The 24,180-nt window shown below is 36.9% G+C and overlaps 4 protein-coding genes across 4 annotated transcripts; 3 read left to right on the plus strand and 1 right to left on the minus strand.

Moving 5' to 3' along the window:
* The first annotated feature begins 1,198 nt into the window (after nt 1-1,198).
* LOC125214887 (TSL-kinase interacting protein 1-like) lies at nt 1,199-6,782 on the plus strand. Its single transcript, XM_048116096.2, has 14 exons — nt 1,199-1,341; nt 1,993-2,217; nt 2,300-2,382; nt 2,475-2,522; nt 2,614-2,723; nt 3,623-3,707; nt 3,799-4,075; nt 4,318-4,449; nt 4,532-4,683; nt 4,810-5,048; nt 5,207-5,471; nt 5,570-5,965; nt 6,040-6,168; nt 6,354-6,782. The coding sequence occupies exons 2-14, from the start codon at nt 2,097-2,099 to the stop codon at nt 6,579-6,581; spliced, it is 2,265 nt and encodes a 754-aa protein (XP_047972053.1). The 5' UTR covers nt 1,199-1,341; nt 1,993-2,096; the 3' UTR covers nt 6,582-6,782.
* Nucleotides 6,783-10,107: 3,325 nt separating this feature from the next.
* Nucleotides 10,108-12,015, plus strand: LOC125214258 (UDP-glycosyltransferase 86A1-like). The gene is made up of 2 exons (XM_048115196.2): nt 10,108-10,678; nt 10,912-12,015. Exons 1-2 carry the CDS (start codon nt 10,156-10,158, stop codon nt 11,820-11,822), a joined length of 1,434 nt encoding a protein of 477 aa, XP_047971153.1. The 5' UTR covers nt 10,108-10,155; the 3' UTR covers nt 11,823-12,015.
* Nucleotides 12,016-12,523: 508 nt separating this feature from the next.
* LOC125209039 (ribosome biogenesis regulatory protein homolog) lies at nt 12,524-15,586 on the minus strand. The gene is made up of 8 exons (XM_048108622.2): nt 15,330-15,586; nt 15,037-15,187; nt 14,166-14,217; nt 13,920-14,048; nt 13,497-13,614; nt 13,142-13,325; nt 12,937-13,050; nt 12,524-12,856 (listed from the first exon to the last, which is right to left on the minus strand). Exons 1-8 carry the CDS (start codon nt 15,413-15,415, stop codon nt 12,704-12,706), a joined length of 987 nt encoding a protein of 328 aa, XP_047964579.1. The 5' UTR covers nt 15,416-15,586; the 3' UTR covers nt 12,524-12,703.
* A 1,774-nt stretch (nt 15,587-17,360) lies between these two features.
* Nucleotides 17,361-21,601, plus strand: LOC125213547 (cell division control protein 48 homolog E-like). Its single transcript, XM_048114150.2, has 9 exons — nt 17,361-17,537; nt 17,675-17,837; nt 18,465-18,693; nt 18,966-19,732; nt 19,829-20,050; nt 20,151-20,222; nt 20,330-20,611; nt 20,693-21,052; nt 21,138-21,601. The coding sequence occupies exons 1-9, from the start codon at nt 17,509-17,511 to the stop codon at nt 21,432-21,434; spliced, it is 2,421 nt and encodes an 806-aa protein (XP_047970107.1). The 5' UTR covers nt 17,361-17,508; the 3' UTR covers nt 21,435-21,601.
* The last annotated feature ends 2,579 nt before the right edge of the window (nt 21,602-24,180 follow it).

Consider the following 24,180-nt stretch of genomic DNA (forward strand, 5'->3'; position numbering starts at 1 on the left):
TGGAAAATTCGGGATCGGGTACCTGAAATTTTCAGATCGGGTATCCGCGAGTACCCGATTTGACAGGCCTAGCTATATTAATGGATTTAATAATAATTTTGGAGGATGTGCTTCAAGAAAAAACTATCTTTAGAGATTGAAAAACTTGAAGCTCTTGAAGTTGTTGTCGAGAAATTACGGAAAAAAATCCGCATCATGATATTTTTTGCTAAAAATTTTTCGCCAATGGAAAATAACAAACTCAGGTAAAATTCGTGATATTATTTGTCAATTTAAAAGTTGGTGGAAAAAACCCAACTTTTTTTATAAAAAGCAAAGTTAGAATAAAAAACAAATAACGAAACACGCGTGTGTCGTTATGATATTAAGATAACGTTATCAGATTATTTTAGCTGGAGAGTGATTTGTTATGATAATCTTATAAACCAAATAACCTCATAATCTATTAATCCATGTCTTCTCTATAGCAAGTATATGTATAATTCGATAAGAAGTCAACGACAAAGTATCATTCACTATGGATCAACAATTAATAAAAATCTCAATAGTACTTCATAATTATGGATATTAAAAAAAACTATCACTTTCCATCTCTATTTGAACATTTGAAGCTTTCGCTAGCGGTAAGACACGTCATAAACACCAAATCTATATAGCCATAATGAACATATAAAGTATTAACAACAAACACGTGTCCCTAATATCTTGCAATATCTCAATTCAGATCTTCTCCGAAAGCTAAAATAGTCCATTTTTTTTGCGATAAATTTGTGCTAACTTTAAAGTATTCAAGGATGGACGACTCTAAACCACCGTAAAACAAACGGTCGAACAAATCTCTTGATCACTACAATTTTATTTTTGCTATTTTGATAAGATAATAGAAATTTGTCATTTTCATTAATTGTCACTATCACATAGCATATTATATTTAATGTATATTAATTTATTTATCAAAACTTTATTAGACCTATTTTAGCAATAAAAGGAGTAAGATATATTTTTGTGTATGGATTTTTGCCCTAGAATTTATGTAAACCACAGATATTTTGGTGATAATCAAAATAACATCTGTTTTATTAGAATAAGAAAAAAAATGAATGAAAATAAATAAAATATGTATATTATTTGACCTAATATTGTTTGAGCACCAAAAGATATTCTTTGTGTGTAATAGTAAATTGATTAATTGATAAACGTTAAAACCTCATTATCTAACAAAGAATATATTATCCATTATTGAAAATATTTCTTTTGTTTGTAGTATACAATATTTTACTTCACAATTTCAAGTGCTCCTATTATTTTAATCGTTAACTGCTGTTGAAGTTATCAATCTCAGTAAGACTGCCTTTGATTTATTCTTTTTATTTTTTATTTTTCTTTATCCATTTTTTGCATCCAATTTCGCCTAGTTTGATTTCGGTTTCTGGTATGCAATCTCCCATGATTCCTTGTGCTTTTCAATTTTCATGTTTCATGCACATTGGAAGCTGCTTGAATTTTCGTTTCTGAGGTTTTGGTGATTTTGGGTGATAGATCTTAGGGTTTCTTCGTTGATTCTAATTTTTTTATTGGGTAGGTTTTTTAAACTTGAATTGGTGAATTGAGTATGCTTGAGACTTGAAATGAAGTTCGAATTATGTTTTTTACATGCTTTATAGTTGAATTTTGCTTCATCAAAATTGATTTTGATTGATTGTTTGGATTTAATGTGGAAACCCTATGTGCTCCTTGTGTATATCATGAGCATACTTGATTCTACTGCTATTGGTTTCCAATTTTGATGATCAATTATGTTTGTATTTCGAGTTGGTGGATGTTTGTGAGCTAGGTATGAGTAGTTAATTCTGCTTTGTATTGAAATAATAGTGAATTTTGGGGTGAGACATAATGTGAAATCCTCCAACATGGTTTAGAGTATAGATTGAACATGGATTTTCCTATCTGGACTCTCAACATTGTTAACTGTCTTTTCCTTGTTTCAACCAGGCACTTTCTGCTCTGCAATCCGCACTATTAGAAGTATCGTACTAAACCTGGAAATCGGAATATGCATGAAGGATTAACTTTTGCGTGACGAGAAAGATATTAAAATGGTGACACAGGTTTCATTGGACTGTGAACTTTGTCAATGTCCGGATAATATTGGAAATAAAGATGGGAATGGTAGCATGCCCACATCTTCACCGGAACAAGCTGCTCTGCAGATGCCCGGTACTGTTTGATCATTTGTTCGGCTTATTAAATGCACGATCACGGGCAAATGCATATTCTAATCGGTCCTTTATTGCTGTAGGAAAAAAACCGACAAGACAATGGGCTGCTTGGACCCGTCAAGAAGAAGAAAGCTTTTTTGTCGCATTACGACAAGTTGGCAAGGCAAATAAACTGCTAGACTTTTACCTAATTCATTTGGAAAGAATGTTTTTTCCTCCAATGGATTCTGACAGTGGAATACCTTTTTCTCGCAGAATTTTGAGAAAATCACATCACGTGTCCAGAGCAAAAACAAGGATCAGGTGCTTTTTTAGAAATGCATCTTGACTCGTCACTCAATGCTTTCCCCGACATGTGCTAACTTTTCATCTCATTTTGGTCCCCTGCCTTCAGGTTAGGCATTATTACTATCGACTTGTCAGGCGAATGAACAAGTTGCTGTGCCCAGAACTTTGCCTGGACGCCAAAAACTCAAAAGACACCAATGCTGCCATGCTTCGCTGGTAAATATGAATTGTTTATGCTCCTTCCAAATTACTGGCATACAAATTCAAACAGTTTTCAGTGATCACTCTCCTTTATTCTGTCAAGTGTTAATTTGCTTTGGCAGTAAGTTAATTTGCTGGTTTTTCAAAATGTGTCATTTGTTTTGGTGGGGAGTGGTTTGGACCAGAAGGATGTAACAAAGCTTATTGCAAGTGCTTTACATATGCTGGATGAATAAACTGCAGATGTTTCTTTGTGTTTAGTGAAACCTTATGAAGAAAAGGGAGAAAGAAGTTATTAACATATGGTGGCAAAGCTCCAGTGTATTTCTCATAACTTCATGTGATAATGCTGGAAGAGATGCACCTGATGTCCCTTTCTGATGATGATTGCAGATATTAACTATCAAATAACACATTTATTTCTTTTTGGTTTCTCAAAATTGCCCCAAAACGTTGATGATGCATTTAGTTGGGTAGGATTTCATAATAAGAGGATATAAAGAGTTCACAACTCACATGATAGTAGTTAAAGATTCTCACCATAGGGCTTAATGGATCAACATAATACCCACACCCAGTAAAAGTGTCTTGGTTTCTAGTAGGTATATGGATGTGAAAGGTTGATCATTCAAAGAAACGGAAATTTTTCATGGAAAGCGAGGATAATGTTCTCATACTCTTGGTATCAATCTGGTATTTTGACCAATTAATACTTGAGCCTTCTTCATAACACCACCTAAGAGAAGGAATTTGGGAAAGGGGAGGATAGAAAGTGAGATTATTTTTGCCCACTTTCCTGAAATTGTGTTCTATGGTGTTCTGCTGGGGAAGCTTGATTGTCCTTTCAGGGTTTACTGGGACCCTATTAGTATAGCTCTAAATGCCAGTCTTCAACTGCTGCAATTTGGTTGCAGGTGGTCATTGCTGGAAAAGTATAGCTGTAAAGCTTCTAAGCTTCATCTAAAACCTAGAAGATTTAAGATATTTTTGGAGACTCTGGTTAGTTTAAACTGTGATCCTTCTCTCTTAATGAAATAAATTGTGGATATGGTGTGCTAAGAATTTTGAATGATAAAACTTTGTCATGTAGGAGAACCAACTTTTGAGGGATCGGAAAAAGAATACTAAGAAGAGACTGTCTACTGGAGAAAATAATACTTGTGTACCAAACATCACAAATCAGGTCAGAGCACCAGGGCATGACAACCGTGCAGTTAAAATGGTTCTTCTTGACAGCCAGAACATCGAGAAAGTTGGAACTGGAAAGGTATCTTTGTTTAAGCGCCACGCCAATATAGGAATAAGCCGCGCCAACTGCAAAGTAGACCAAGCTGCTGTAAAGGCAGTGAAACATCGGCGGAAAAATGGTAACTTCATAAATTTATTAGTTCCATCAAGGATACTGTTCATCAATCTCAGTGATCTGTGCATCTGGAGTGTCTGTTACTTGCTATGTCAATTGGGCTTTTTAGATACACACACGCACATTATATTTGCATAACAGAAGTGTCCATAAGCCAGATCTCTCATTTTTTTTGTTTTTATCCTAGTTGTTCCACTTTTATAAACTATGAGTATACTTTATTTAATTGGAAAATCTGTTTTGCAGGCCTTGCATCAGCTTCTGCATATGAAAGATGGGAGAAGGCTGCCATTGCTGGAGTTTCATTGGTGGCTGATGCTGCTGAACAATTGGAACGGGTGGACACTGATAAAGAGGCTGAATACCAGGAAACACCAGGTTGTAAATTTTTTCCCTGAAATAGTATAAGGGTGTGAATCATAAGAGTTACCTAATTTAAGTTGCATCTATGTATATTCAGGTCATGATGGTCCTCAACTTGTTGCGGATATGGCACGCTCTCCACAAAAATCTACACGAAGCACGCTCAATGAAGACAACAATCAGAACCCGTCAAAGCTTAAACTCCAGTTGTTTCCAATCGACGAATTTACTCAAAAAGACTTGGAAAGGGTACAGTTGAATGGAGTTTTTAGTACGGGTTAAATTTTTATTTGTATGTCAACAATGTTTCGAGGTAGTGCAGTTGTCCTAGCAGTTAGAGTGACTAAGAAAATCCACACTCCATTAATTTTGCAGAATCATCATAACCCTTATCTGGAACTTACTTTGAGTACACGGAAGAAAATATCATCTGTGGTGGAACACCTCAATCGCAAATGGGGAAACTCAAGGCCGTTAGATCAAGAGCTTACACTTTTTCCTTACTGGGCACAGAGAGAAAACCTGGTGGGGTATCAGAAGTGGAGTAAGGACTCTACTCTGTGTGCAGCAGATGTACATTACAAAGTCGGAAGCCCCCCGGTATTCCGCCTCAGGTATTCTTGATCTCCTTTTCTGTCTGAGGAGTTGTGTTATGTCTTAGAAAAACTGTACAAGATCCAATTAATTGATTTCTCATTTGAGCATTCTGCCCGAGGAACTGTACTAGCCGAATGAATGTGCATTGTCTAACAGATTTTGTTTGTTTTTTAAGATATGGCTGGTTTTCAAAAGCAGAGATTGAATCTGCAACTGCTCAAGCACTTTCTCGTACTAATATCAATGAAACAAGAAAGAAGAACGATGAACCAGTTATCGTTTTGACTCCCTCCTCCACATCTACTCCATCTATAACAGTTGCGTGTGATATCCCTTTATCCAATGTCAATACTTCAGGATACTCTGATAGCACTGCAATTGAATTACTACCTAGAGAAGCAAGTGTAGATTTGACACATTCTAGGCAAGTCGAGAACACGGTATGTCTTCACCTCTGACGCTTTCTTGCTCTTGAATCGGATGCTTCTAATTACTATGCTGCTTAATTACATGATTCTGGACTCCATTTTCCTCACAGAAGGATATGCCCTTGTCTTCTGGGGAATGGGCTGACAGTCTTACGAACATAAGTATGGGACAGCTGCTATCCGAGACAACGCCAAACACAGATGCCAACTGCAGTGATTTTCTGGGGCCTCTAGGTTCAAACTGCCAGCAGATTCCATTCAACTGCGACTCTTTTGATGCTGCAATTGCTGCACACATTTTTAAACACCAAACCAAAGTCCAGCAGCAGAGCCTTGCATCTCATGCACCTTCCATCTTTGATGCTGAAGAAACATGCGATGCCTTTTCTTTCAAGAAAACTAGCGCTTTCTTTCGTGAAAACCACAATGCAAGTATGAATGGTTCCAAAGACGCCCATAAGCAACCTACTATAACTAGCCCTTCAATATCTCACCATAAAGTTGAGGTTTGATTTCGAACCACTATAATACCCCTATACTGTTCAAAAGGGTTTGTGGTAATACGTTTTTCTTCCTGCAGGAATTGCATGGAGGAGAGAAATTGACTGATTACAACTGCATTTGTGAAGACCTCGTGGACGAATCTGAACCTGATAATCCTATAGAAAACCCCACCATGGATTTCTCTGGCCTCACAGATATATATTGGGTATGCCCTTACACAAGTTGATAGTTCGCCTTGTTATTTCTCAGTTTATTCTCGATGGCCATCCGTCATTTTTCAGTTTTAATCTCTCGTATCTTCTAACACTAACTAGACTGATAGGTTCCCAGTTAATTTCACTATGATGTCGAAGTGCTTATGATCTAATTCAAGATTTGTCCATGTTACAGCCGGACTCTTTAGGGCCGTTAGACTTGGACATTCCCTCCTGTAGATACCAAAGCAACGACCTAATTCTTAGCGATAGCCTAGGTGGTTTGAACCGCCTGATAGCTAACAGTCTGGACGCGCTCCAGAGCTGCTCTTTCTTTGGGTCGGAGAAGAAAGAAGTTGTACCGAAAGCAGAAACTCACCAAAACGCTTCCTTCTTGGATATCAAAATGGGCAGTGAAGTTTAGAACTCTGCTAGAGACAGAGAAAAACGTAACAGTTGTAATCTAAAGCTTATGTTGTTAGGCTATGGCCGCTGTATAGAGAAGTGGCATGTTGTCCAGTGGTTCTTTGTTGTACAAAATTGGAACTCACTTACGTCTCGACATGCTCGTAGTTGAGGCGACTCGAATTCTCGACCTGTTTATTGGAGGGAAAACGACTAATTACGTCGCGCTGTGTTAACTTTTATCTTTCTAATATTTTTCCATTTCAACTCCTATTATGCTGTATTTTCTGTTTTTCTATTTCAAATTTTCTCAATCCAAATCCTTTATTTTCAGAATCAACAAAAAACAATAGTAGTAGAATTTTATTGATAAATACTTATATATTTTTATTTAGTAGTAAAATATGAGCCACTTTAATTTCTTTTGTGTTAAGTCCTTTTAATTCCAATTCAATTACTACTAATTTCATTTTTCTATTGGTGTATTTTAAAAGATTTGTGGTTGGATGAAATAAATAATGGAATGGAACTTGAGATATGCAGAAGTGGAGTAGTTAACATGGTTAAAGAGAAAAGGAGACAGAGAAAGAAAAATCAGACACAAATTGAAAAAAGTTAAGGAATTTGATAGTATTAAATTTGTCACACACACACTTCTCTTTCATTTGATTGATGATATTTTGTAAATTATGTATTCCTACATAAAATATGGGGCACATGATAGTTATATTGACTTCGTATTGTTGATTTGTTGTCTCCTACTGTCGTTTACCTATTATTAAAAGATTTAATTGCGAAAATTTAAGATAGATGCAATTTTTTTTAAACTAGCATCACTAGAGTTGAATTCTATGAGAGGTGATTTCATTTTTTGGAAAACTTATTCATCATTGATACGACCAAATTACAATATTAACTACTTGCTTTTCTTGAATGAAAAGGGGTATTATTAATTTTTGTGAAAGTTCTAGGCCTAAATCAGCAAATTTCGAGAAAATAATATTACTCGAGATAAGTGAATTATCGATAAAGATTCAATGCCTAACAGAACAAATAATGCTCTTCTAAGTCATCAAATAAAATGGGCACATTTATCGACACTTTATTTTCCACAAATCTATGTATATCTGCCGCCACCATTGTTGAACTTTTTTGGAGTTCCAAATCTCTCACGTATTTTATCCATATTTTCTTCGTTTCTTATACTTTTTCTTATTTTAATAATTTTTTATTAAAATTTCTATCATCTATAAATGAGATTATTTTCATGTACCGAATCAATATGAAAAATGGAATTCATAGGATCAAAATTATTGATGGAATAGGGTTGTTGATCAAAATGTTCGATCGACCTGCACGACCCCATCTAGGTCTGTCGCGGCTATTTTGTGAAAAAATTTCATTAATTTTTTTTGTCACGCATAAATTATTATATAACGACATATATGCACGTCCAAGAGCAAAATAATAAAAAATAATTCGTAAGAAATGATAGGTGAAGGTCGCGATCGTTTACTATATTGTTGTATAACTCGAAAATGATTTTGTGGAGCAATCATTTACTTTCATGTTAACTTGGTATTTCTGGATACATGAAATTAAAAATATATTCTGCTAAGCTTTATTAAATTTAATGGCTACTTAATTTGAGTTTAACTTCCTTTCAATAATTGTATCGCATAGCTCCAAATTACATTTTCACATCTAAATGAATATGCATGTTATCTTGTACCACATGTAATTGAAACGTATATATATTTCTTTCAAATTTTCGATCTTCTGTCAAATCCATACCGTTCAATTTCTCATATATTCCCATTATATTTGAGCAAAGTACTATTCAAAGATTAATTTTAAAAAATTAATTATAGGTACAAGAGTAAATTATCATAAAAATATCAAATCTTATCTCATTTTTTCTCATTTCATCACACAATACAAAACCAAAAATGAAAATTGTGGGGAAAAAAACAATTAAATAACACAAAAATATAAAGAAAATTGCTGAAACAAAGAAAATTATACTAGTGGTATTCCCTCTGTCCCATAGGGCCATAGTAAATGTCACTTTCTTCCACAAAAGATGTCACATTTCCTCTTTTGGAAAAAATTTCCTCTCACATCAATTATAAAATTATATTTTCTCTCACCACTTAACTTACAAAACAACAACTCCTAAAATCTCGTGCTATCTCTCAAGTATGTCATCTTTTTTGCGACGGAGGGAGTACTATTTATAAATTATAGTTCCAAATAAAATATTTTGAAATGAGGGAGAGGATAGAAGAGAGTTGTTGACGTACGTAGCATTAAGATTCACAACATCCCGAAATAGAAAGACGATTTGTTTATGATGGAAGGATGCCCCATGGTTTTGAGTAAAAAGAAAAGTTGGGGGTATAAGTAACGATTTTAGAATAATAATATCTAGGTTAATAAAGAAGACCACGACACGTAAAAGAATCTAAAAGATCTTTAATATTTTTGGAGTAGATCAATAGCTGATCAAGAATATTCGTTGTTAACAACAAGTTACTACCATTTGTAAGAAAATTTGAGTGGATAAACAACTCCGTACATATAGCTATTCCACTGAAGAAGGAAGATATATACCCTTATTCAAGAATTCTTTATCTCCATAGTTATTCATATTTTAACTATATCATTAAAAATTTGTGACATCTAATCCAATGTACATAATGTATTTTCTTAACTCTTTAGTGATGTAAATTAATACTCCACTTGTATATTAGAGACAAGAAGGTAGCTTCGTTAATAGTTCAAACTCCATAATATTTGCTAGGATCGAATCTTCACACAAATTTCAAAAATAATAGTATAACATATATAGTACTAGTATTTATTATTACAACCAACCAAAAACAAATAGATGTCTATTACAATTAGACCAGATCTATACTATCTTTACAAACAAACTAGCTCCGGATCTACAAAGATAAAAAAATAAAACAAAATACGATCATTTCTAAAAATAAACATATCATCATAGGGGAGTTAGGGTGCCACCAACTCTTAAAATAACATCATACCATCATTCCTAGCTAATAATTTGAACAAGTAGACGAATAATAAACTGCCATATGGCAAAGAAAAGGGTAAAAAACACGGTCAACAATATGCAATACTACTATATACAACAATTTTTCTCGGCCAGCAATATCCAACACGCTATACAACAATCTATAGATTGCTATGTAGCGTTTATAATATTATTATATATATAGTATCACAGTGTCACTTCAAGAGATGTTGTCATTTTAACAGTAACCTATCATTTTATTTACTTTATATACCAACACTGCGTTATGTACCCCTAAAAATGCTTCACTTTGAAATGAACGGAGGAAGTATATCCACAAATATAATATCTTAAAAAAGTATATGTATGTGTAATAATATAATTAGAGTTTACTAGAGACACCATGTGTTTGATCTGACCCAAAAAATCTTGATTAATGTGCATGTAATTTAAGTTTACCGACTAGTCAACATCCAACAAATTTGCACCTTATTATATAGAGCACGTACTTGATTTGTTTCAAATTTATACTAGTGATTGAAAAAAAAAGAATATGAAGAAAATCAAAGAAAAGCCTCATGCACTGATGTTTCCCTACCCTCTCCAAGGGCATGTGATTCCATTTGTAAACCTAGCCATCAAGCTTGCCTCAAATGGCTTCACAATCACCTTCATCAACACCCACTCCATCCACCAGCAAATCTCCCGGTCGCGCGGCCTCGGCCCCGGCCAAGACATCTTCCTCGAGTCCCGTGAAAAGGGGCTCGACATTCGTTATGCCACGGTCACGGACGGCTTCCCACTAGCGTTCGATCGGTCCCTCCACCACGACCAGTTCTTCGAGGGGATCTTGCACGTGTTCCCAGCACACGTGGATGACCTAGTTGGTGGAATGGTACTCAACGACCCATCGATCAACACGTTGATCGTTGACACGTTCTACGTGTGGCCCTCTTCGATTGCCCGGAAGTATAATCTTGTCAACGTGTCGTTCTTCACCGAGCCGGCACTTGTCCTCACCTCCTATTACCATGTCCATCTCCTCAAGGAGAATGGCCATTTCGCTTCACTGACTGGTAAGTAATTATTTCATCACCGCTGTCTGTTGGTGGTGTGAGCCTTTTATTCACTCAAAGAATTATTATTTCATCAAATGTAGCATCGATCTAATTAATAAAAATGATATGCTGTACATTGATTTTGAAAATGCACACTTTTCGAAATAAGTTAGTTATGCAATTTATGCGTACAATATTAACGTTACTATACAAATTTACAATACGAGATTGAAAAGATGTCTACCTTTTAGGAAATCGGTCCGATGGAATTGAGTATATTCCGGGAGTAACATCCATAGCGACTACGGATTTACCTTCGTATCTTCAAGCAGAAGACGATATCAATACGCCCGTGCATCGGATCCTCGACCGATGCTTCAAAGACGCGAAGAAGGCCGATTTCATGCTATGCAACACGGTCCAAGAGTTGGAACAAGACACAATCTCCGCCCTGCAACAAATCCAGCCATTCCACGCGATCGGGCCGGTTTTCGCACCAGAGTTCACCAAGAACCGGATCTCGACCAGCCTCTGGGCCGAGGCGGACTGTGCCACGTGGCTCGACAGCAAGCCACGTGGCTCAGTTTTATACATCTCTTTCGGAAGCTATGCTCACACTAGCAAACATGTGATTGATGAGGTGGCAAATGGCCTATTGATTAGTGGGGTCCACTTCATATGGGTGCTCCGCCCTGACATAGTCAGCTCAGAGCACCCCGAGGTCCTGCCCGCCGGTTTCGAGCTTCGGGTCGAGGGCCGTGGGCTGATCGTACAGTGGTGCGATCAGCTTGAGGTTCTCTCTCACCCAAGCGTCGGGGGGTTTCTGACGCACTGTGGATGGAACTCGATTCTCGAGAGCATAAAGTGCGGTGTCCCGTTGATATGTTATCCCTTGTTGACTGACCAGTTCACTAATAGGAAATTGGTGGTGGATGTTATGAAGATTGGGATTAATTTGTGTGACAACAAATCAACACCGTTGAGGAAAGGTGTTGCTGAGAGAGTTGATTATTTGATGAAGTCACAAGAGATAAGGCAAAAAATCAAAGAAGTTGGCAAAATATTAGTTGATGCAATGGGTGGTGATGGCTCTTCAGTGGTTAATTTCAATCAATTTGTGGAAGATCTAACGGCCAAGATTGCTTCAGTAAAGAGTGTTTGATTAAGGACAATTGAGGGGTCAAATCCAATTGTTTAGTTTATGTCTATCTTTTTTGGGTTTTGTAGTATTATAGTATCTTGGATGCTTGGGTCAAATTGTTGGAATCTCGAATATTGTAAAATGATATTTTATGTTTGTGTTTTACTCCATATTGGAAGCGGTTGATGTGAAAGGGAATATTGTTTTTAATTAATATATGGATAGAGACTTCTTTCATTCATTAGAATATTCGATCAAGATAATTGAATTTGAAAATAATTTATATAATGGGGTCGAGTTCAAATTTTGGTTATGTATTGATTTCTTATTTGTTTAAATTAATGAATACTTGCTTCCTATTAGGTTGTATTCGATATCCTATATAAAATAGTAGTACCAAGATAGGAGTAGAAAAAATAGTAGTATCAATATAGGAGTATGATCTAAAATTAAATTGTGAAATTATCTTAATTACTAAAGGTTAACTATAACTAATTATCCTTTAATCATCCATCCATAAATGAATTGTGGGATTGAATCTTATAAATCAAACACACTACATAATTAATTAGGATACAATCTTGCAAACCAAACACTCCCTCGGAGTATAAAACATTAATAGTTTATCATGGGAATATTTAGAAATGGCCTAAAATATAAAGCTAACCTATGAAAATTATAAACCTATCACAAATATTATAATTTTCCAAAAGAAGCTCAAATTTTAGGAAAATCCAACGAACTAGAGACATATAATACTCGTAGGAAATTTTGACAGCACAATAGATTCGAAGTAATACATTTCTCCAAAATATATTTCTTTAGAAAAGCCCAGCTTAAGTTAACTAGTTGCCTAACAAAAATTTCAAGATCCCATATGATGATCAAGAGAGATGAGAGCATCATTTTGATTTTCCTTTACTCGAGGAGGAGGGACCTTTCTTTGATGTTTTCTTGAAAGATTTCTTGTTCGCCTTAAACTTGCCTGAGTTCGATGATTGCCCACCTTGTCTCCTTTGGTTCTTCTCTTTCTTCGCATTGTGCATGTTCACAGCCTGCATTTCAACAGATTGAATGGCTAATGGAATTTGAACGTGTGTGGAAACCAGACGATGAACCAAGAGAAGAGACGCACCTTTTCTACATTGAGTATCTGGTGAGAGTGCTTGGACATCAACCTGTTCAAGACATTCTCAGTCTGCTGTTTTTCACTGGCTCCCATTCCTGATCCTTCCACGGCTGGTAGATACTGGACGATAGTTAATAATAGGAAAAGCAATTAGCCAGTTATCATTGAAAAGGTACGAAATTAAGCTTAAGGAAAGGGTGACAAAACAAACCTTCCTATACTTCTTTTCATGCTTCAGAGGCTTTTCCCCTGGCAATTTCTTGTCAAATTTCCCACCGCTCGCTGTTGCAGTTGCTGCCATGCCAGCGACATTTTGCAACACATCTTTGCTAACTCGCTTAGGTTGTGATTGTGTTCCTGTTATAGGTAACGCAGTCGCAGCAAGTTGAATATGGCTGCAAATTATAAAGACACTCGGATTAAGCATTGCTATAAAACTGAACTACCTGACAAAAGACATAGAAAAAGTACTGTGAAACTATACATCCATATACGATGTAGTTCTAATTATTTCCAATGGATGCAAAACCAAAATTCCCAGTAAATAAAGGAGGTCAAAGGCTAACCTTGGCAAGGCACCTGCTTTCTGTGCATTTTTGAGGTTCTTTAATCGATTACCCTCCTGTTTGTCAACTCTGCTTTTCTTCTCCTTGCGTCTCTCAGCAAAAGGATCTGTTCCAGGTTCTGGAAAAAGGAAAGACTGATTACTAAAGAATGAGGAGAAGATGCAAGAACTTAAAGATAATGCTAATATTATCAATTTATCATACTGGCAGTATAGAAGATAAAAATATAGACACAAATCATTAAAAAATCAGCACTAGCTCAATCAAGCCAAAAAAAGTTCTTGTCATGATTTTCAAGCCCAGATAAGTTTATCTATAACAAAATAGTAGCAAAAATGCAAAGAAAATTTGGATTTCTGTAGCAATCTTGAAAGCATTCTAGGTTGGAAAAATAAAATAAGAAGAGTATTATTGACATTATACCATCAGTAGCCTTGGCCTCAATGATTGGTATATCATTGTCATCATTGACACGATCATAACCATGGAGCCGCTTCCAAGTACCGGTTTGCTCATCGTAGGCCATTTTTTCCTTCTTCCGCTTTTGAATACCTAAATCACATTTCAAAAGAACGCTTAAAACCCAATATTTGCCACAGAGTCAAGGTCAGTAACATTAATCAAAAGTATATAAAACATATCAATTTTGTTATAGAAACCGAAACATACCTTTTTGTTGGGCAAACACTTCCCACTGTGTAGGAGGTCTAGGCTTCGGGAGCTGAAAAAAAGATAAAACAATAATTGTCACGTATGCAGCATCAAAGTCAAGCCCATGCATCAGACGAAGAAGATTATCTTTAGAATAATTCCTATGACGAAATATGAAGCAATTTTCATTTCTTTTCTCAGATATCACATCTTTCCATTTAAAGGTCACAGGACAACTAAAATAATAGTTTGAAAATTTCAATTATGATCTCCAAAGCTGACAATTGGTTGTCATAATTTGATGCAGCAGCAGAAAACCATCTTCCAAAATACTGTTCCCTAGCCTCAACATACAAGATGTCGAACAGTTTCCGTCAGTCCACTACCACACCAACCAGTGGCCATACTAAATTCGAAAATACTATATTACACATGGACCACAAGATCCTTATATTTTCTAAACAAGAGTAAGATGATGCCATAAGCAAGACTGCCATGCTATAACATCATGTCCTAAAGCAAAATCACCAATTTAGAAACCCTCTAGTATCCTAGTACATTGAACCTCTATAGAATCCAAACTAGAATAGTACCCAATACATAGCAATGTCCCCAAACAAATCGTGTATAAGACGGTAGCTTCAAAAGCACTTAATTAATTGCTTCAACGGCCAACTCGACAGACTACATCATTTAAGTTACAGGCCGAGCCGAGCTCACCATCGTGTGAGCATAATACACAAAAGCAATTAGCTACAGCTAACGTTCCCCTTCATCAAGCAAATGTCAATATATAGGTGGTTCAATAAGCAAAAACCATTTCTCCCATTTCCCCCCTTCTTTGAGATTCACGTGTTCATTCAAATTCTCTAAAAAACAGATAGCTTACAGGCTTTCCCCTGGGCAATTTGGTAGTAGGTTCAGGTAACTTGACGAGCGGGCCGTCGGGATCCTCCGTCGAAGGCAGACTGAAAAGGGCATCCGCAACTGCTTGAACCAATTTCGTAGCCTGTTCAATTGTTTCCTTCACAATCTCCTCCCTGTCAAATAAACAATACATAAATTCCAAACGAATTAAGCAATGTAAATACTAGCAATTGAAGAGCAAATTCCAGCTCGTCCAAAACCAACATACGCCCACTGAAATCAAAATTAAGCATATGTAGGAGAAGAAAAACAAACCTGGAAGCAGGTGGAGATGCGAATTGATGGTGCTGGTCAAAGGCCATAAGGTTGCCCAAATCGATTTCGTACTGTGCTTCCTCCATTTGAGAGAGAGAGAGAGAGATGGAGGCGGGCAGAGGTGTGGGAGATGATTAAACGGCAAAAACCCCTAAAACCACAGATTTGCAGAAGGAATCAACACTTTCGGGCTCGGGCTCGGGCCTGTGCAGAACTCCGATTCGGGCTTTAGCTGGTTGCCCTAATTTGGAGTTGGGTGGAAAACCTAATTGAATTTATGGTTTTATATGTATAAATAAATTTATTAAGTAATGTTGAAATGGCCCAATAATTGTGGGCTCCGCTATTAGGCCTGTTTTGTTAAATCAACTGGGGTTAATTTTCAAGGCCCACAGTTCAAATACAAAACAGTTTTTTATATTCAATAAATATAATATTAATTATTCATTGATTTAATCAAATCTTAATGTATTTTTTAAAGTTAAGTATATTAATAATTATTATTATCATGTTCTCAATTACTAACTTATTAAATAAATTTTATTGTAATTTTTGAATTGCGGATCTTCCTTTATGTTAATACTAGTACTATTATAATTTGAGTTTTTGGCTAAAAATTCATAAACTTTCCCCGATTTCATATTTTTTCCCACCAGCTTTGAAATTAATATTCAAAACTACGAATGTTTGATTCATTTGCAATTTTCTAACCCGACCTCAATATACAATTTCCACAAATTTTCCAGTGCAAAATTGCCCAACGTGGAAACAGTAAAAATGAATGTGCAACGGCGTCGTATTGCACCCCTAAATAAATTATGCTTTTGTTTCATGTACACAACACACATGCACAAAAAAACCCTAACTTTCTTCTCACATGTTCGCCGAGTGGGGGACTGAGAGAAACATACAAACAATGTAGATGAGTGGGGACCGAGACAAGCAACAAACACACATAATAATTTCAATTCTTGAAATTCTTATAAGTAGGGACCAAGAAACACAATTGTCGACCAAATATAGGAAAAATGAGCGGACCTATGCGACATTGCTGGCTGCTTCGGGACTACACCAGTAAAAACCCCTAAACCACCCTAAATATGCGCCACCTAGATTTTGAGAAAGAAGAAGATAACGAAGAAAATGGAAACCCAAACCCTAGCTACTAAACTCTTTAATGCCAAATACTACTCCATTTAAAATAACAAATATACTAGGCTGGTTTCACCAATTACCCGTTGTAGAAAATTGCAAAAGAATCGAAACTTTGTAGTTTTAAAAACCAATTTCAATGTTGTAGGAAAAAACTGGAATTTGGAAAAAAATTATTGTTTTTGGGGCCAAAATTCCTTATTATTCGCAAGTTTTTAATTACTAAATATTAAATAAATTTTAATGTAATTTTTGAATTGTGGATCTTATTTATATTATCATATTCTGAATAATACTTTCTTACAAACAAATGTATCTTTTTTGGGAATATTTCATAGATTGCATATATAAGTGAATCGCGATCATTAGATTTGAGAAGTGTATCCATCTCAAAGATTGTCGACTATAGCAACCGAATTGTAGCACCTATCTTATTTTTATTATTATTTAATTTGATTATTTCATTCTTGAAAGCATATTTCTTCAATGGAACATATTACACCGAATTCTAGGAAGCCAAGATTTACTATATAAAAGCATATTATTTTTCTCAATATGAAATTATGATTGTTGACTTATTCGTGCAGGATAAAATTTCAAGTGGGAAATTAATTAATTGATTTATTTGTATTATTTAAAAAGTCCGTATACTCGTATACCAACAAATTATCCAATTACATCTACAATATTCTAGATAGTTCTATTTTACTTCTCCATAATTTAATTATTAAAGTATTGCCAAACATCAAATTCCACCTAAAATAAAAAGCAATTTTTCCTTATAAAATCTAGCATTATGTAAATATTTACTTATTTAACAAAAATTTGAAAAATAGAATATTTTAACCCAAATTAGTAAACAGCAGTCCAAAACAGAGTCGAAAAATCATTCTTTCTTTGGTAACAAGAAACGAAGCAATTTTCACTATATATTCCCAACTATTCACAGTTGCTTCAATTCATCAACAAACTCCAACCCTTTTCGCAAATTTGCTTCTTTTTCAGCAATCCCCAGAACTCTACAACCATGAGCAATCAGCCAGGGCCATCCGATCCGTGAGTATTTCTTTGCATTATTGAAATTTGAAATTCTCGCTCGATGTCCGTTCATCGATGGAGAAATTTCATCTGTTTTTAGGTTAATTTTGTGGAATTCTCGTTCTAATTGTTGCCAATTGGTTCATGATGTGTAGCAACGCGAAGAAGGACTTCAGCACTGCGATTTTGGAGAGGAAAAAGGCGGCGAATCGGTTGGTGGTGGATGAGGCCATCAACGATGACAATTCTGTAGTTTCTCTTCATCCTGATACTATGGAGAAACTCCAGATTTTCCGCGGCGACACAATTTTGATCAAGGTTTATTTTTTGGTCTCTTGTGGAATTTGTGTGTGTGTATTGATGATTGAGATGTTGTAGCTTTGTGTGATTGATTTGGGTTAATTGATGCAGTAATTGGTTGGTTTCTTTCTGTTTGTCTGTATTGAGCTGAGCTAGCATTGCGTTGCTCTTGTTTTTCGGGATAATGTGGTGAGGATGTTGAGATCTAATTTGGGGTTTTACTGTCAACCTCTGATACATATAGATTTTACCCAAATTTGTGTTTTGAAGCTTGAATTTTGTGTGTTTATGTTCGTGGAAGATAGATTCTTTGAATAGTTTGTTTAGCTTTGTTTTTGTTGAATGGTGAGAATTGAATTGTGTGTCGATTATTAAAAGAGAAATAAGAAAGGAATTTGCAAATTTATATAGCTTTATCTAATGTGATATGTTGTTACAAATTACAATATGATGTTGCATATTGTGTGCTTACTATTAATACTAAGGTATGAGAATTCAGATGTGAATTGTCATGATTCGTTTTTCTTTTATTAGTGTTTTCTATATTGATTCTCGTGGAATTACTTAGATTCGTCATCAATGATTAATAGCTTATGATGTTAATGCCATTAATCCTCGTTTTACTTATTGTGACCTGGATTATAGGGTAAGAAGAGAAAAGATACTGTCTGCATCGCCCTTGCTGAGGATTCCTGCGAGCAACCAAAGATTCGGATGAATAAGGTTGTCCGGAACAATCTCCGAGTTAGACTAGGAGATGTTGTTTCCGTGCACTTATGTCCTGATGTGAAGTATGGGAAGCGAGTCCATATTCTCCCTGTGGATGACACCATTGAAGGGGTTACTGGAAACCTTTTTGATGCTTACCTGAAACGTGAGTTTAATTAAGATTTGAATCATGCGGTGTGTTGTTTTTATTTATGATTGAGTAGTCAGTCCAGCCAAACAGTTTTGAAAACAATATTCTCTTATGATCTGAACATCTATAGCTGTTGTATAGAATCGGAAAATGAACAGCACAATCAAGATAGTGATTCATTCTTGTTAGTTTTAATGGGCACCCTATTTTTGGAATATATTGGTTAGCTAAAGCATGTTTATTATGCGTATATTCTTGGAGCTGACTTCTTTTTTTTGTGTCTGCAGCATATTTCCTTGAGTCATACCGGCCTGTGAGGAAGGGTGATTTGTTTCTTGTGAGAGGAGGAATGAGAAGCGTGGAGTTCAAGGTCGTTGAAACTGATCCTTCAGAATACTGTGTTGTTGCCCCTGATACGGAGATCTTCTGTGAAGGAGACCCCGTAAGAAGGGAGGATGAGGATAGGTTGGATGAAGTTGGTTACGATGATGTGGGTGGTGTTCGTAAGCAGATGGCTCAGATTCGTGAATTGGTCGAGCTGCCGCTGAGGCACCCACAGCTTTTTAAATCAATCGGAGTGAAGCCTCCAAAAGGAATTCTGCTTTATGGTCCTCCTGGATCTGGGAAAACCTTGATTGCCCGGGCTGTGGCTAACGAGACTGGTGCTTTCTTCTTCTGTATTAATGGACCAGAGATAATGTCAAAAATGGCAGGAGAAAGTGAAAGTAACCTCAGGAAGGCCTTTGAGGAAGCTGAGAAGAACGCGCCTTCTATCATATTTATTGATGAAATCGACTCCATAGCTCCTAAGAGAGAGAAAACCCATGGAGAAGTAGAAAGGAGAATCGTATCCCAACTTCTGACATTGATGGATGGGCTCAAGGCTCGTGCTCACGTTATTGTAATGGGTGCTACAAACCGTCCCAACAGCATTGACCCTGCTCTTAGAAGGTTTGGGAGGTTTGATAGGGAAATAGACATAGGCGTTCCTGATGAAGTAGGGCGCCTCGAGGTGCTTCGTATCCACACAAAGAACATGAAACTTGCTGAAGATGTAAGCTCGGACAACTTTAGATTTTAATAGGAGTTCATACGATCTACTAATTTGATGGACTTTGAATGAATATGTAACTTCTGTTTGCTATTGCAGGTTGATTTGGAGAGAATTTCCAAGGATACACATGGTTATGTTGGTGCCGATTTAGCTGCTTTGTGCACTGAGGCTGCCCTTCAATGCATTAGGGAGAAAATGGATGTGATAGACTTGGAAGACGATTCCATTGATGCTGAGATACTGAACTCCATGGCTGTCAGTAATGAGCATTTTCAGACTGCTCTTGGAACGAGCAACCCCTCTGCTCTCCGTGAAACGGTAAGGGTTTCATTTTTGTTCTTCCCATTAACGTTTTCAATATATTGATTCAAATGTTAAATTTATCTTTCCTACTAATTTTCGGAATTTAATGCTATAGGTTGTTGAAGTGCCCAATGTCAGTTGGGAAGACATCGGAGGCCTTGAAAATGTCAAGCGCGAGCTCCAAGAGGTGCGTCTTTTTCATAAAAGATCAATAATTCTGATTGTGCAAAATATATGCTCCAATTTGAATATTGTCGTCCATACTAAACTTTTAATATGGTCTGGATGATTTAGACGGTTCAATATCCGGTTGAGCATCCCGAGAAGTTTGAGAAATTTGGAATGTCGCCCTCGAAGGGAGTTCTTTTCTATGGTCCTCCTGGATGTGGAAAAACTTTGCTGGCCAAGGCTATCGCGAACGAGTGCCAGGCGAACTTCATCAGTGTCAAGGGGCCTGAATTGCTCACTATGTGGTTCGGAGAGAGTGAAGCGAATGTCAGAGAGATTTTCGACAAGGCTCGCCAATCTGCTCCTTGCGTCCTATTTTTCGATGAGTTGGACTCCATTGCTACTCAGGTTCGTTTTTATGCAGCTCTTTATATTCGTACTTGAAATAGATGATGTTATTCCATGGGCTCACACGGCTCGCCTTTGCAGAGAGGAGGCAGTGTCGGAGACGCTGGTGGCGCTGCCGATCGTGTGTTGAATCAACTCCTGACAGAAATGGATGGTATGAACGCCAAAAAGACTGTGTTCATCATTGGTGCCACCAACAGGCCTGACATCATCGATTCCGCCCTCCTCCGTCCCGGCCGTCTCGACCAGCTCATCTACATCCCTCTTCCCGACGAGGAATCCCGCTATCAAATCTTCAAGTCGTGCTTGAGAAAGTCCCCCGTCTCCAAAGACGTCGACCTCAGAGCACTCGCCAAGTACACTCAAGGATTCAGCGGTGCCGACATTACCGAGATATGCCAACGCGCGGTCAAGTATGCCATCCGAGAAAACATCGAAAAGGTATAATGATTGATCGAGTCGCTTAGATTGATAAAAATAGTACAGGGTATGTTTTTACGAGCGCGGCTGTTTCTGTTTCTCTCAGGATATCGAGAGGGAGAAGCGAAGGAGCGAGAACCCCGAGGCCATGGAGGAAGACGCCGAGGACGAGTATGCTGAGATCAAACCCGCACACTTTGAAGAATCGATGAAGTTTGCTCGGAGGAGCGTGAGTGACGCCGACATACGCAAGTACCAGGCGTTCGCGCAGACCCTGCAGCAGTCGAGGGGATTCGGCGCAGAATTCCGGTTCACGGAGCAGACCGGGGGCAGCGCTGCGGCGGCGGCCGACCCTTTTGCAGCAGGCTCCGGTGCAGCTGATGACGATGATCTCTACAGTTAAAAGCTGTTATGTTGAAACTTGAATATTAGTACTACTATCTTTTATCGCTTTACTACACAATTTGTTTATTACTCCATTTCTTACCATAAGATATTCCGATGAATTAGATTTGAGTACTTTTTTTAACTGTTTGTAAATAATGAATGTTATTTTTATTTTTACTTTGACATGATGTGTTTGATGATGCTCCAACATTTGATAATGGCCCTCTTTTACCTGTTGTGAAATGAGGCATCTGTTCCTCAACTTAAGACATGTGTCATGTCAAGATATAAGTCATGCCCCTTGATCATATTTGAGGAGACAATTGATCTACAATATTTATATTGTATACACTATGCATGGTGTATAACTTTTATTTTTTGGTGCAATGGGCGAAGTTTTGGGAATAACTAATTAAAGAACATGAAATGTGTCAAATAAACCGGGACGGAGTACAGATCGACAAACGACAGGGGTGTGTCGTAAGGAGTGCAGAACATAGGTTCGAGTCATAAACATGATGAGATAATGCATCATTAACGATTTCATATTTGAGTTATATTAAGGATGACATAGCTAATTGATTGAGTAGCGATCATGTGAGTCGACCACAAGCACAAGCGTGTTTTCAAGTGTTCACCTTTCTGGATATAGCAAGATTTAAGCTCAATTCTGAATATTAATGAGGGTTCAGTGTATTTGATGTAAATTTTAGAGCGAACTGCACCAGAGGGCTCTAACTTTTCGACTTGTTTCACCGGATACCCCTAACTTTTAAAAATCCCATCAGATGTATCTAACAAAATATATAATCACAAACCTTGTGTTTTTTGCCATTTTTCGGACGAAAATGCCCAAATTGGCTGAAGGGCAATTTAGTCTCTTTACGAAGAAAACCTGCACTATTCTGCAGCCCTATTCTGCACACCTAAAAGCATAGACTCTATTTTTCCATTCTCCTATTTTCTTTCTTTCTTATTCTCATCTCTAATAATTTTTGCTCCTATTCTCCTCTGTAATACTTTTTGTTCTTATTCTCCTTGTGACCCAAGCATCACCATACCTAACTCGACCTTCTTATTTCTTCTGCTGTTTGTTTTTTTTAAGTTGTAAAGTTTGCGATTTTCCTTTCCCTTTAGACTGGTAGATTTTAGACTGGTAGATTGATTGGCGGCAGCGAGTTAGCGGTTTTATTTGCAATTTTGTTTGGTAGGGTTACGGTGGTATCCAGATTTTAGGGAATTTCATTTGAGCGAGCAATAGTAATTTGTTGTTGATGTTTTTTAGAATATCATTCAAATTAATTTGCAATTCTTGGTTGAATTTTATTTTGTCAAGTCAAGTGAAGTCAGGTTTTGTAGGGTTACAGTCGGGCTTCTGGAATTTTTTTTGCAATTCTTTGTTGAATTTTATGGTTGTTGGGAGTTGGGCATCTGGAATAATGCTTTTATGTTTTCTGCTATATTTCGGCGACATTGCAATGCTGATCTGGAATTTGTAATGTTGAATTGAATTCAGGTCGTGTTGCAATGTCTTCTTCTTCTCAGTCTTTCGGGTCAAGCTTCAATTGGAATTGGCCTCGTCCCGAAATTGTGAATTGTAACCACGATCTTGAGGCTGAGCTTGTGACATCTAGGACGGCTGCTAACCCGGGTAGACGTTACCATTGCTGCCCAATATGGAAGGTTAAAATCATGTATTTTTTTCGTTTTTCCATTATTTTTGTTGGCAGAAAGTTTAATGACAAAGTAGTATGCAGGAAGATGATTGCAAGTTTTTTCGATGGGTTGACGCTGGTCTATCCCCAAGCCAAGACAGTTACTTTCAGAGAGTGAAACTTGAACGAGACCAATTCGAATCTGAGCTTAGAGCCAAATCGCTACTTGAAGGTGTTCTGCAAGAGAAATTGCGCATGAAAACCGATGATTTTGAAGCCTTGAAGTTACAACTGGCCATGAAAACTGAAGAGTGTGAAGCATTGACACTACAAATTACTAAGACAGCAACTACTTCCCGAAAGTTGAAGATCACAATCTTGTTGTTATGCTTTGTAATTTTTCTACTGTTATAAGCTATGTTGTGTTTTCTAACAAATGACGTATGCAGTTACAGGAAGTTAAGTATTGTACTATGACTTGAATCTAAATCACGATTGAAGTTTTTCAAGAATGACTGAAATCACGAATGAAGTTACGAAACTATGACTGAAATTGCAAACTATGTCCTCAATTGAAAAAACCCCGACAAAATAGAGTAAGTACTCTATCACATGTCAATGCCACCAAAATACTAGTGTAATTTGCTACAAATCACTGCCAAAAAATTAACCAAAATACTTGTGTAATTTGCTACAAATCACTGACACAAAAATTAACCAAAATACTAGTGTAATTTGCTACAAATCACTGCCACAAAAATTAACCAAAACACTAGAGTAATTTGCTACAAAGCACTGCCAAGAAATATATCATCATCGTTAACATACATATCATATAATCACTGCCACCAAAATATTAACCAAATCCAAAAACCACTAGTTTTGTGACATACGAACACTGAAACCATCCCAAACAAACACCAAGTTTTTAGAGCAGGTAAGACAGTCGATCTTGATCACTGCGGCGGCCACATCGCTGAGGATGAGTCCTGGCCGTGGTATGCTGAGGCTGAGTCCTGGCCCTGGTCCGAGTGCTAGGTCCCGGATCCGAATCATTAGGCTGCAATAATATATATCAGCAGTGAGCGTACGAGTGGAGAATATAGT

Source organism: Salvia hispanica, chromosome 3, assembly GCF_029641045.1.
Source record: "Salvia hispanica isolate PSC_SH4W2 chromosome 3, Shi_PSC_v1, whole genome shotgun sequence".
In the NCBI taxonomy this organism is placed as follows: Eukaryota; Viridiplantae; Streptophyta; class Magnoliopsida; order Lamiales; family Lamiaceae; genus Salvia; species Salvia hispanica.

What these genes read in the sequence shown, in the direction of transcription:
- LOC125214887 (XM_048116096.2), top strand. Translation starts at nt 2,097, where the DNA reads ATGGTGACACAGGTTTCATTGGACTGTGAACTTTGTCAATGTCCGGAT. An exon ending in AGCTGCTCTGCAGATGCCCG is followed by an intron (nt 2,218 to 2,299) that starts GTACTGTTTGAT and finishes TTATTGCTGTAG; the next exon opens with GAAAAAAACCGACAAGACAA. An exon ending in CTAGGCAAGTCGAGAACACG is followed by an intron (nt 5,472 to 5,569) that starts GTATGTCTTCAC and finishes TTTTCCTCACAG; the next exon opens with AAGGATATGCCCTTGTCTTC.
- LOC125214258 (XM_048115196.2), top strand. Translation starts at nt 10,156, where the DNA reads ATGAAGAAAATCAAAGAAAAGCCTCATGCACTGATGTTTCCCTACCCT. An exon ending in CCATTTCGCTTCACTGACTG is followed by an intron (nt 10,679 to 10,911) that starts GTAAGTAATTAT and finishes TCTACCTTTTAG; the next exon opens with GAAATCGGTCCGATGGAATT.
- LOC125209039 (XM_048108622.2), bottom strand. Translation starts at nt 15,415, where the DNA reads ATGGAGGAAGCACAGTACGAAATCGATTTGGGCAACCTTATGGCCTTT. An exon ending in TGAGGCCAAGGCTACTGATG is followed by an intron (nt 13,615 to 13,919) that starts GTATAATGTCAA and finishes TCCTTTTTCCAG; the next exon opens with AACCTGGAACAGATCCTTTT. An exon ending in ATGAAAAGAAGTATAGGAAG is followed by an intron (nt 13,051 to 13,141) that starts GTTTGTTTTGTC and finishes ACTATCGTCCAG; the next exon opens with TATCTACCAGCCGTGGAAGG.
- LOC125213547 (XM_048114150.2), top strand. Translation starts at nt 17,509, where the DNA reads ATGAGCAATCAGCCAGGGCCATCCGATCC. An exon ending in TCAAGCGCGAGCTCCAAGAG is followed by an intron (nt 20,223 to 20,329) that starts GTGCGTCTTTTT and finishes TGGATGATTTAG; the next exon opens with ACGGTTCAATATCCGGTTGA. An exon ending in TGGACTCCATTGCTACTCAG is followed by an intron (nt 20,612 to 20,692) that starts GTTCGTTTTTAT and finishes TCGCCTTTGCAG; the next exon opens with AGAGGAGGCAGTGTCGGAGA.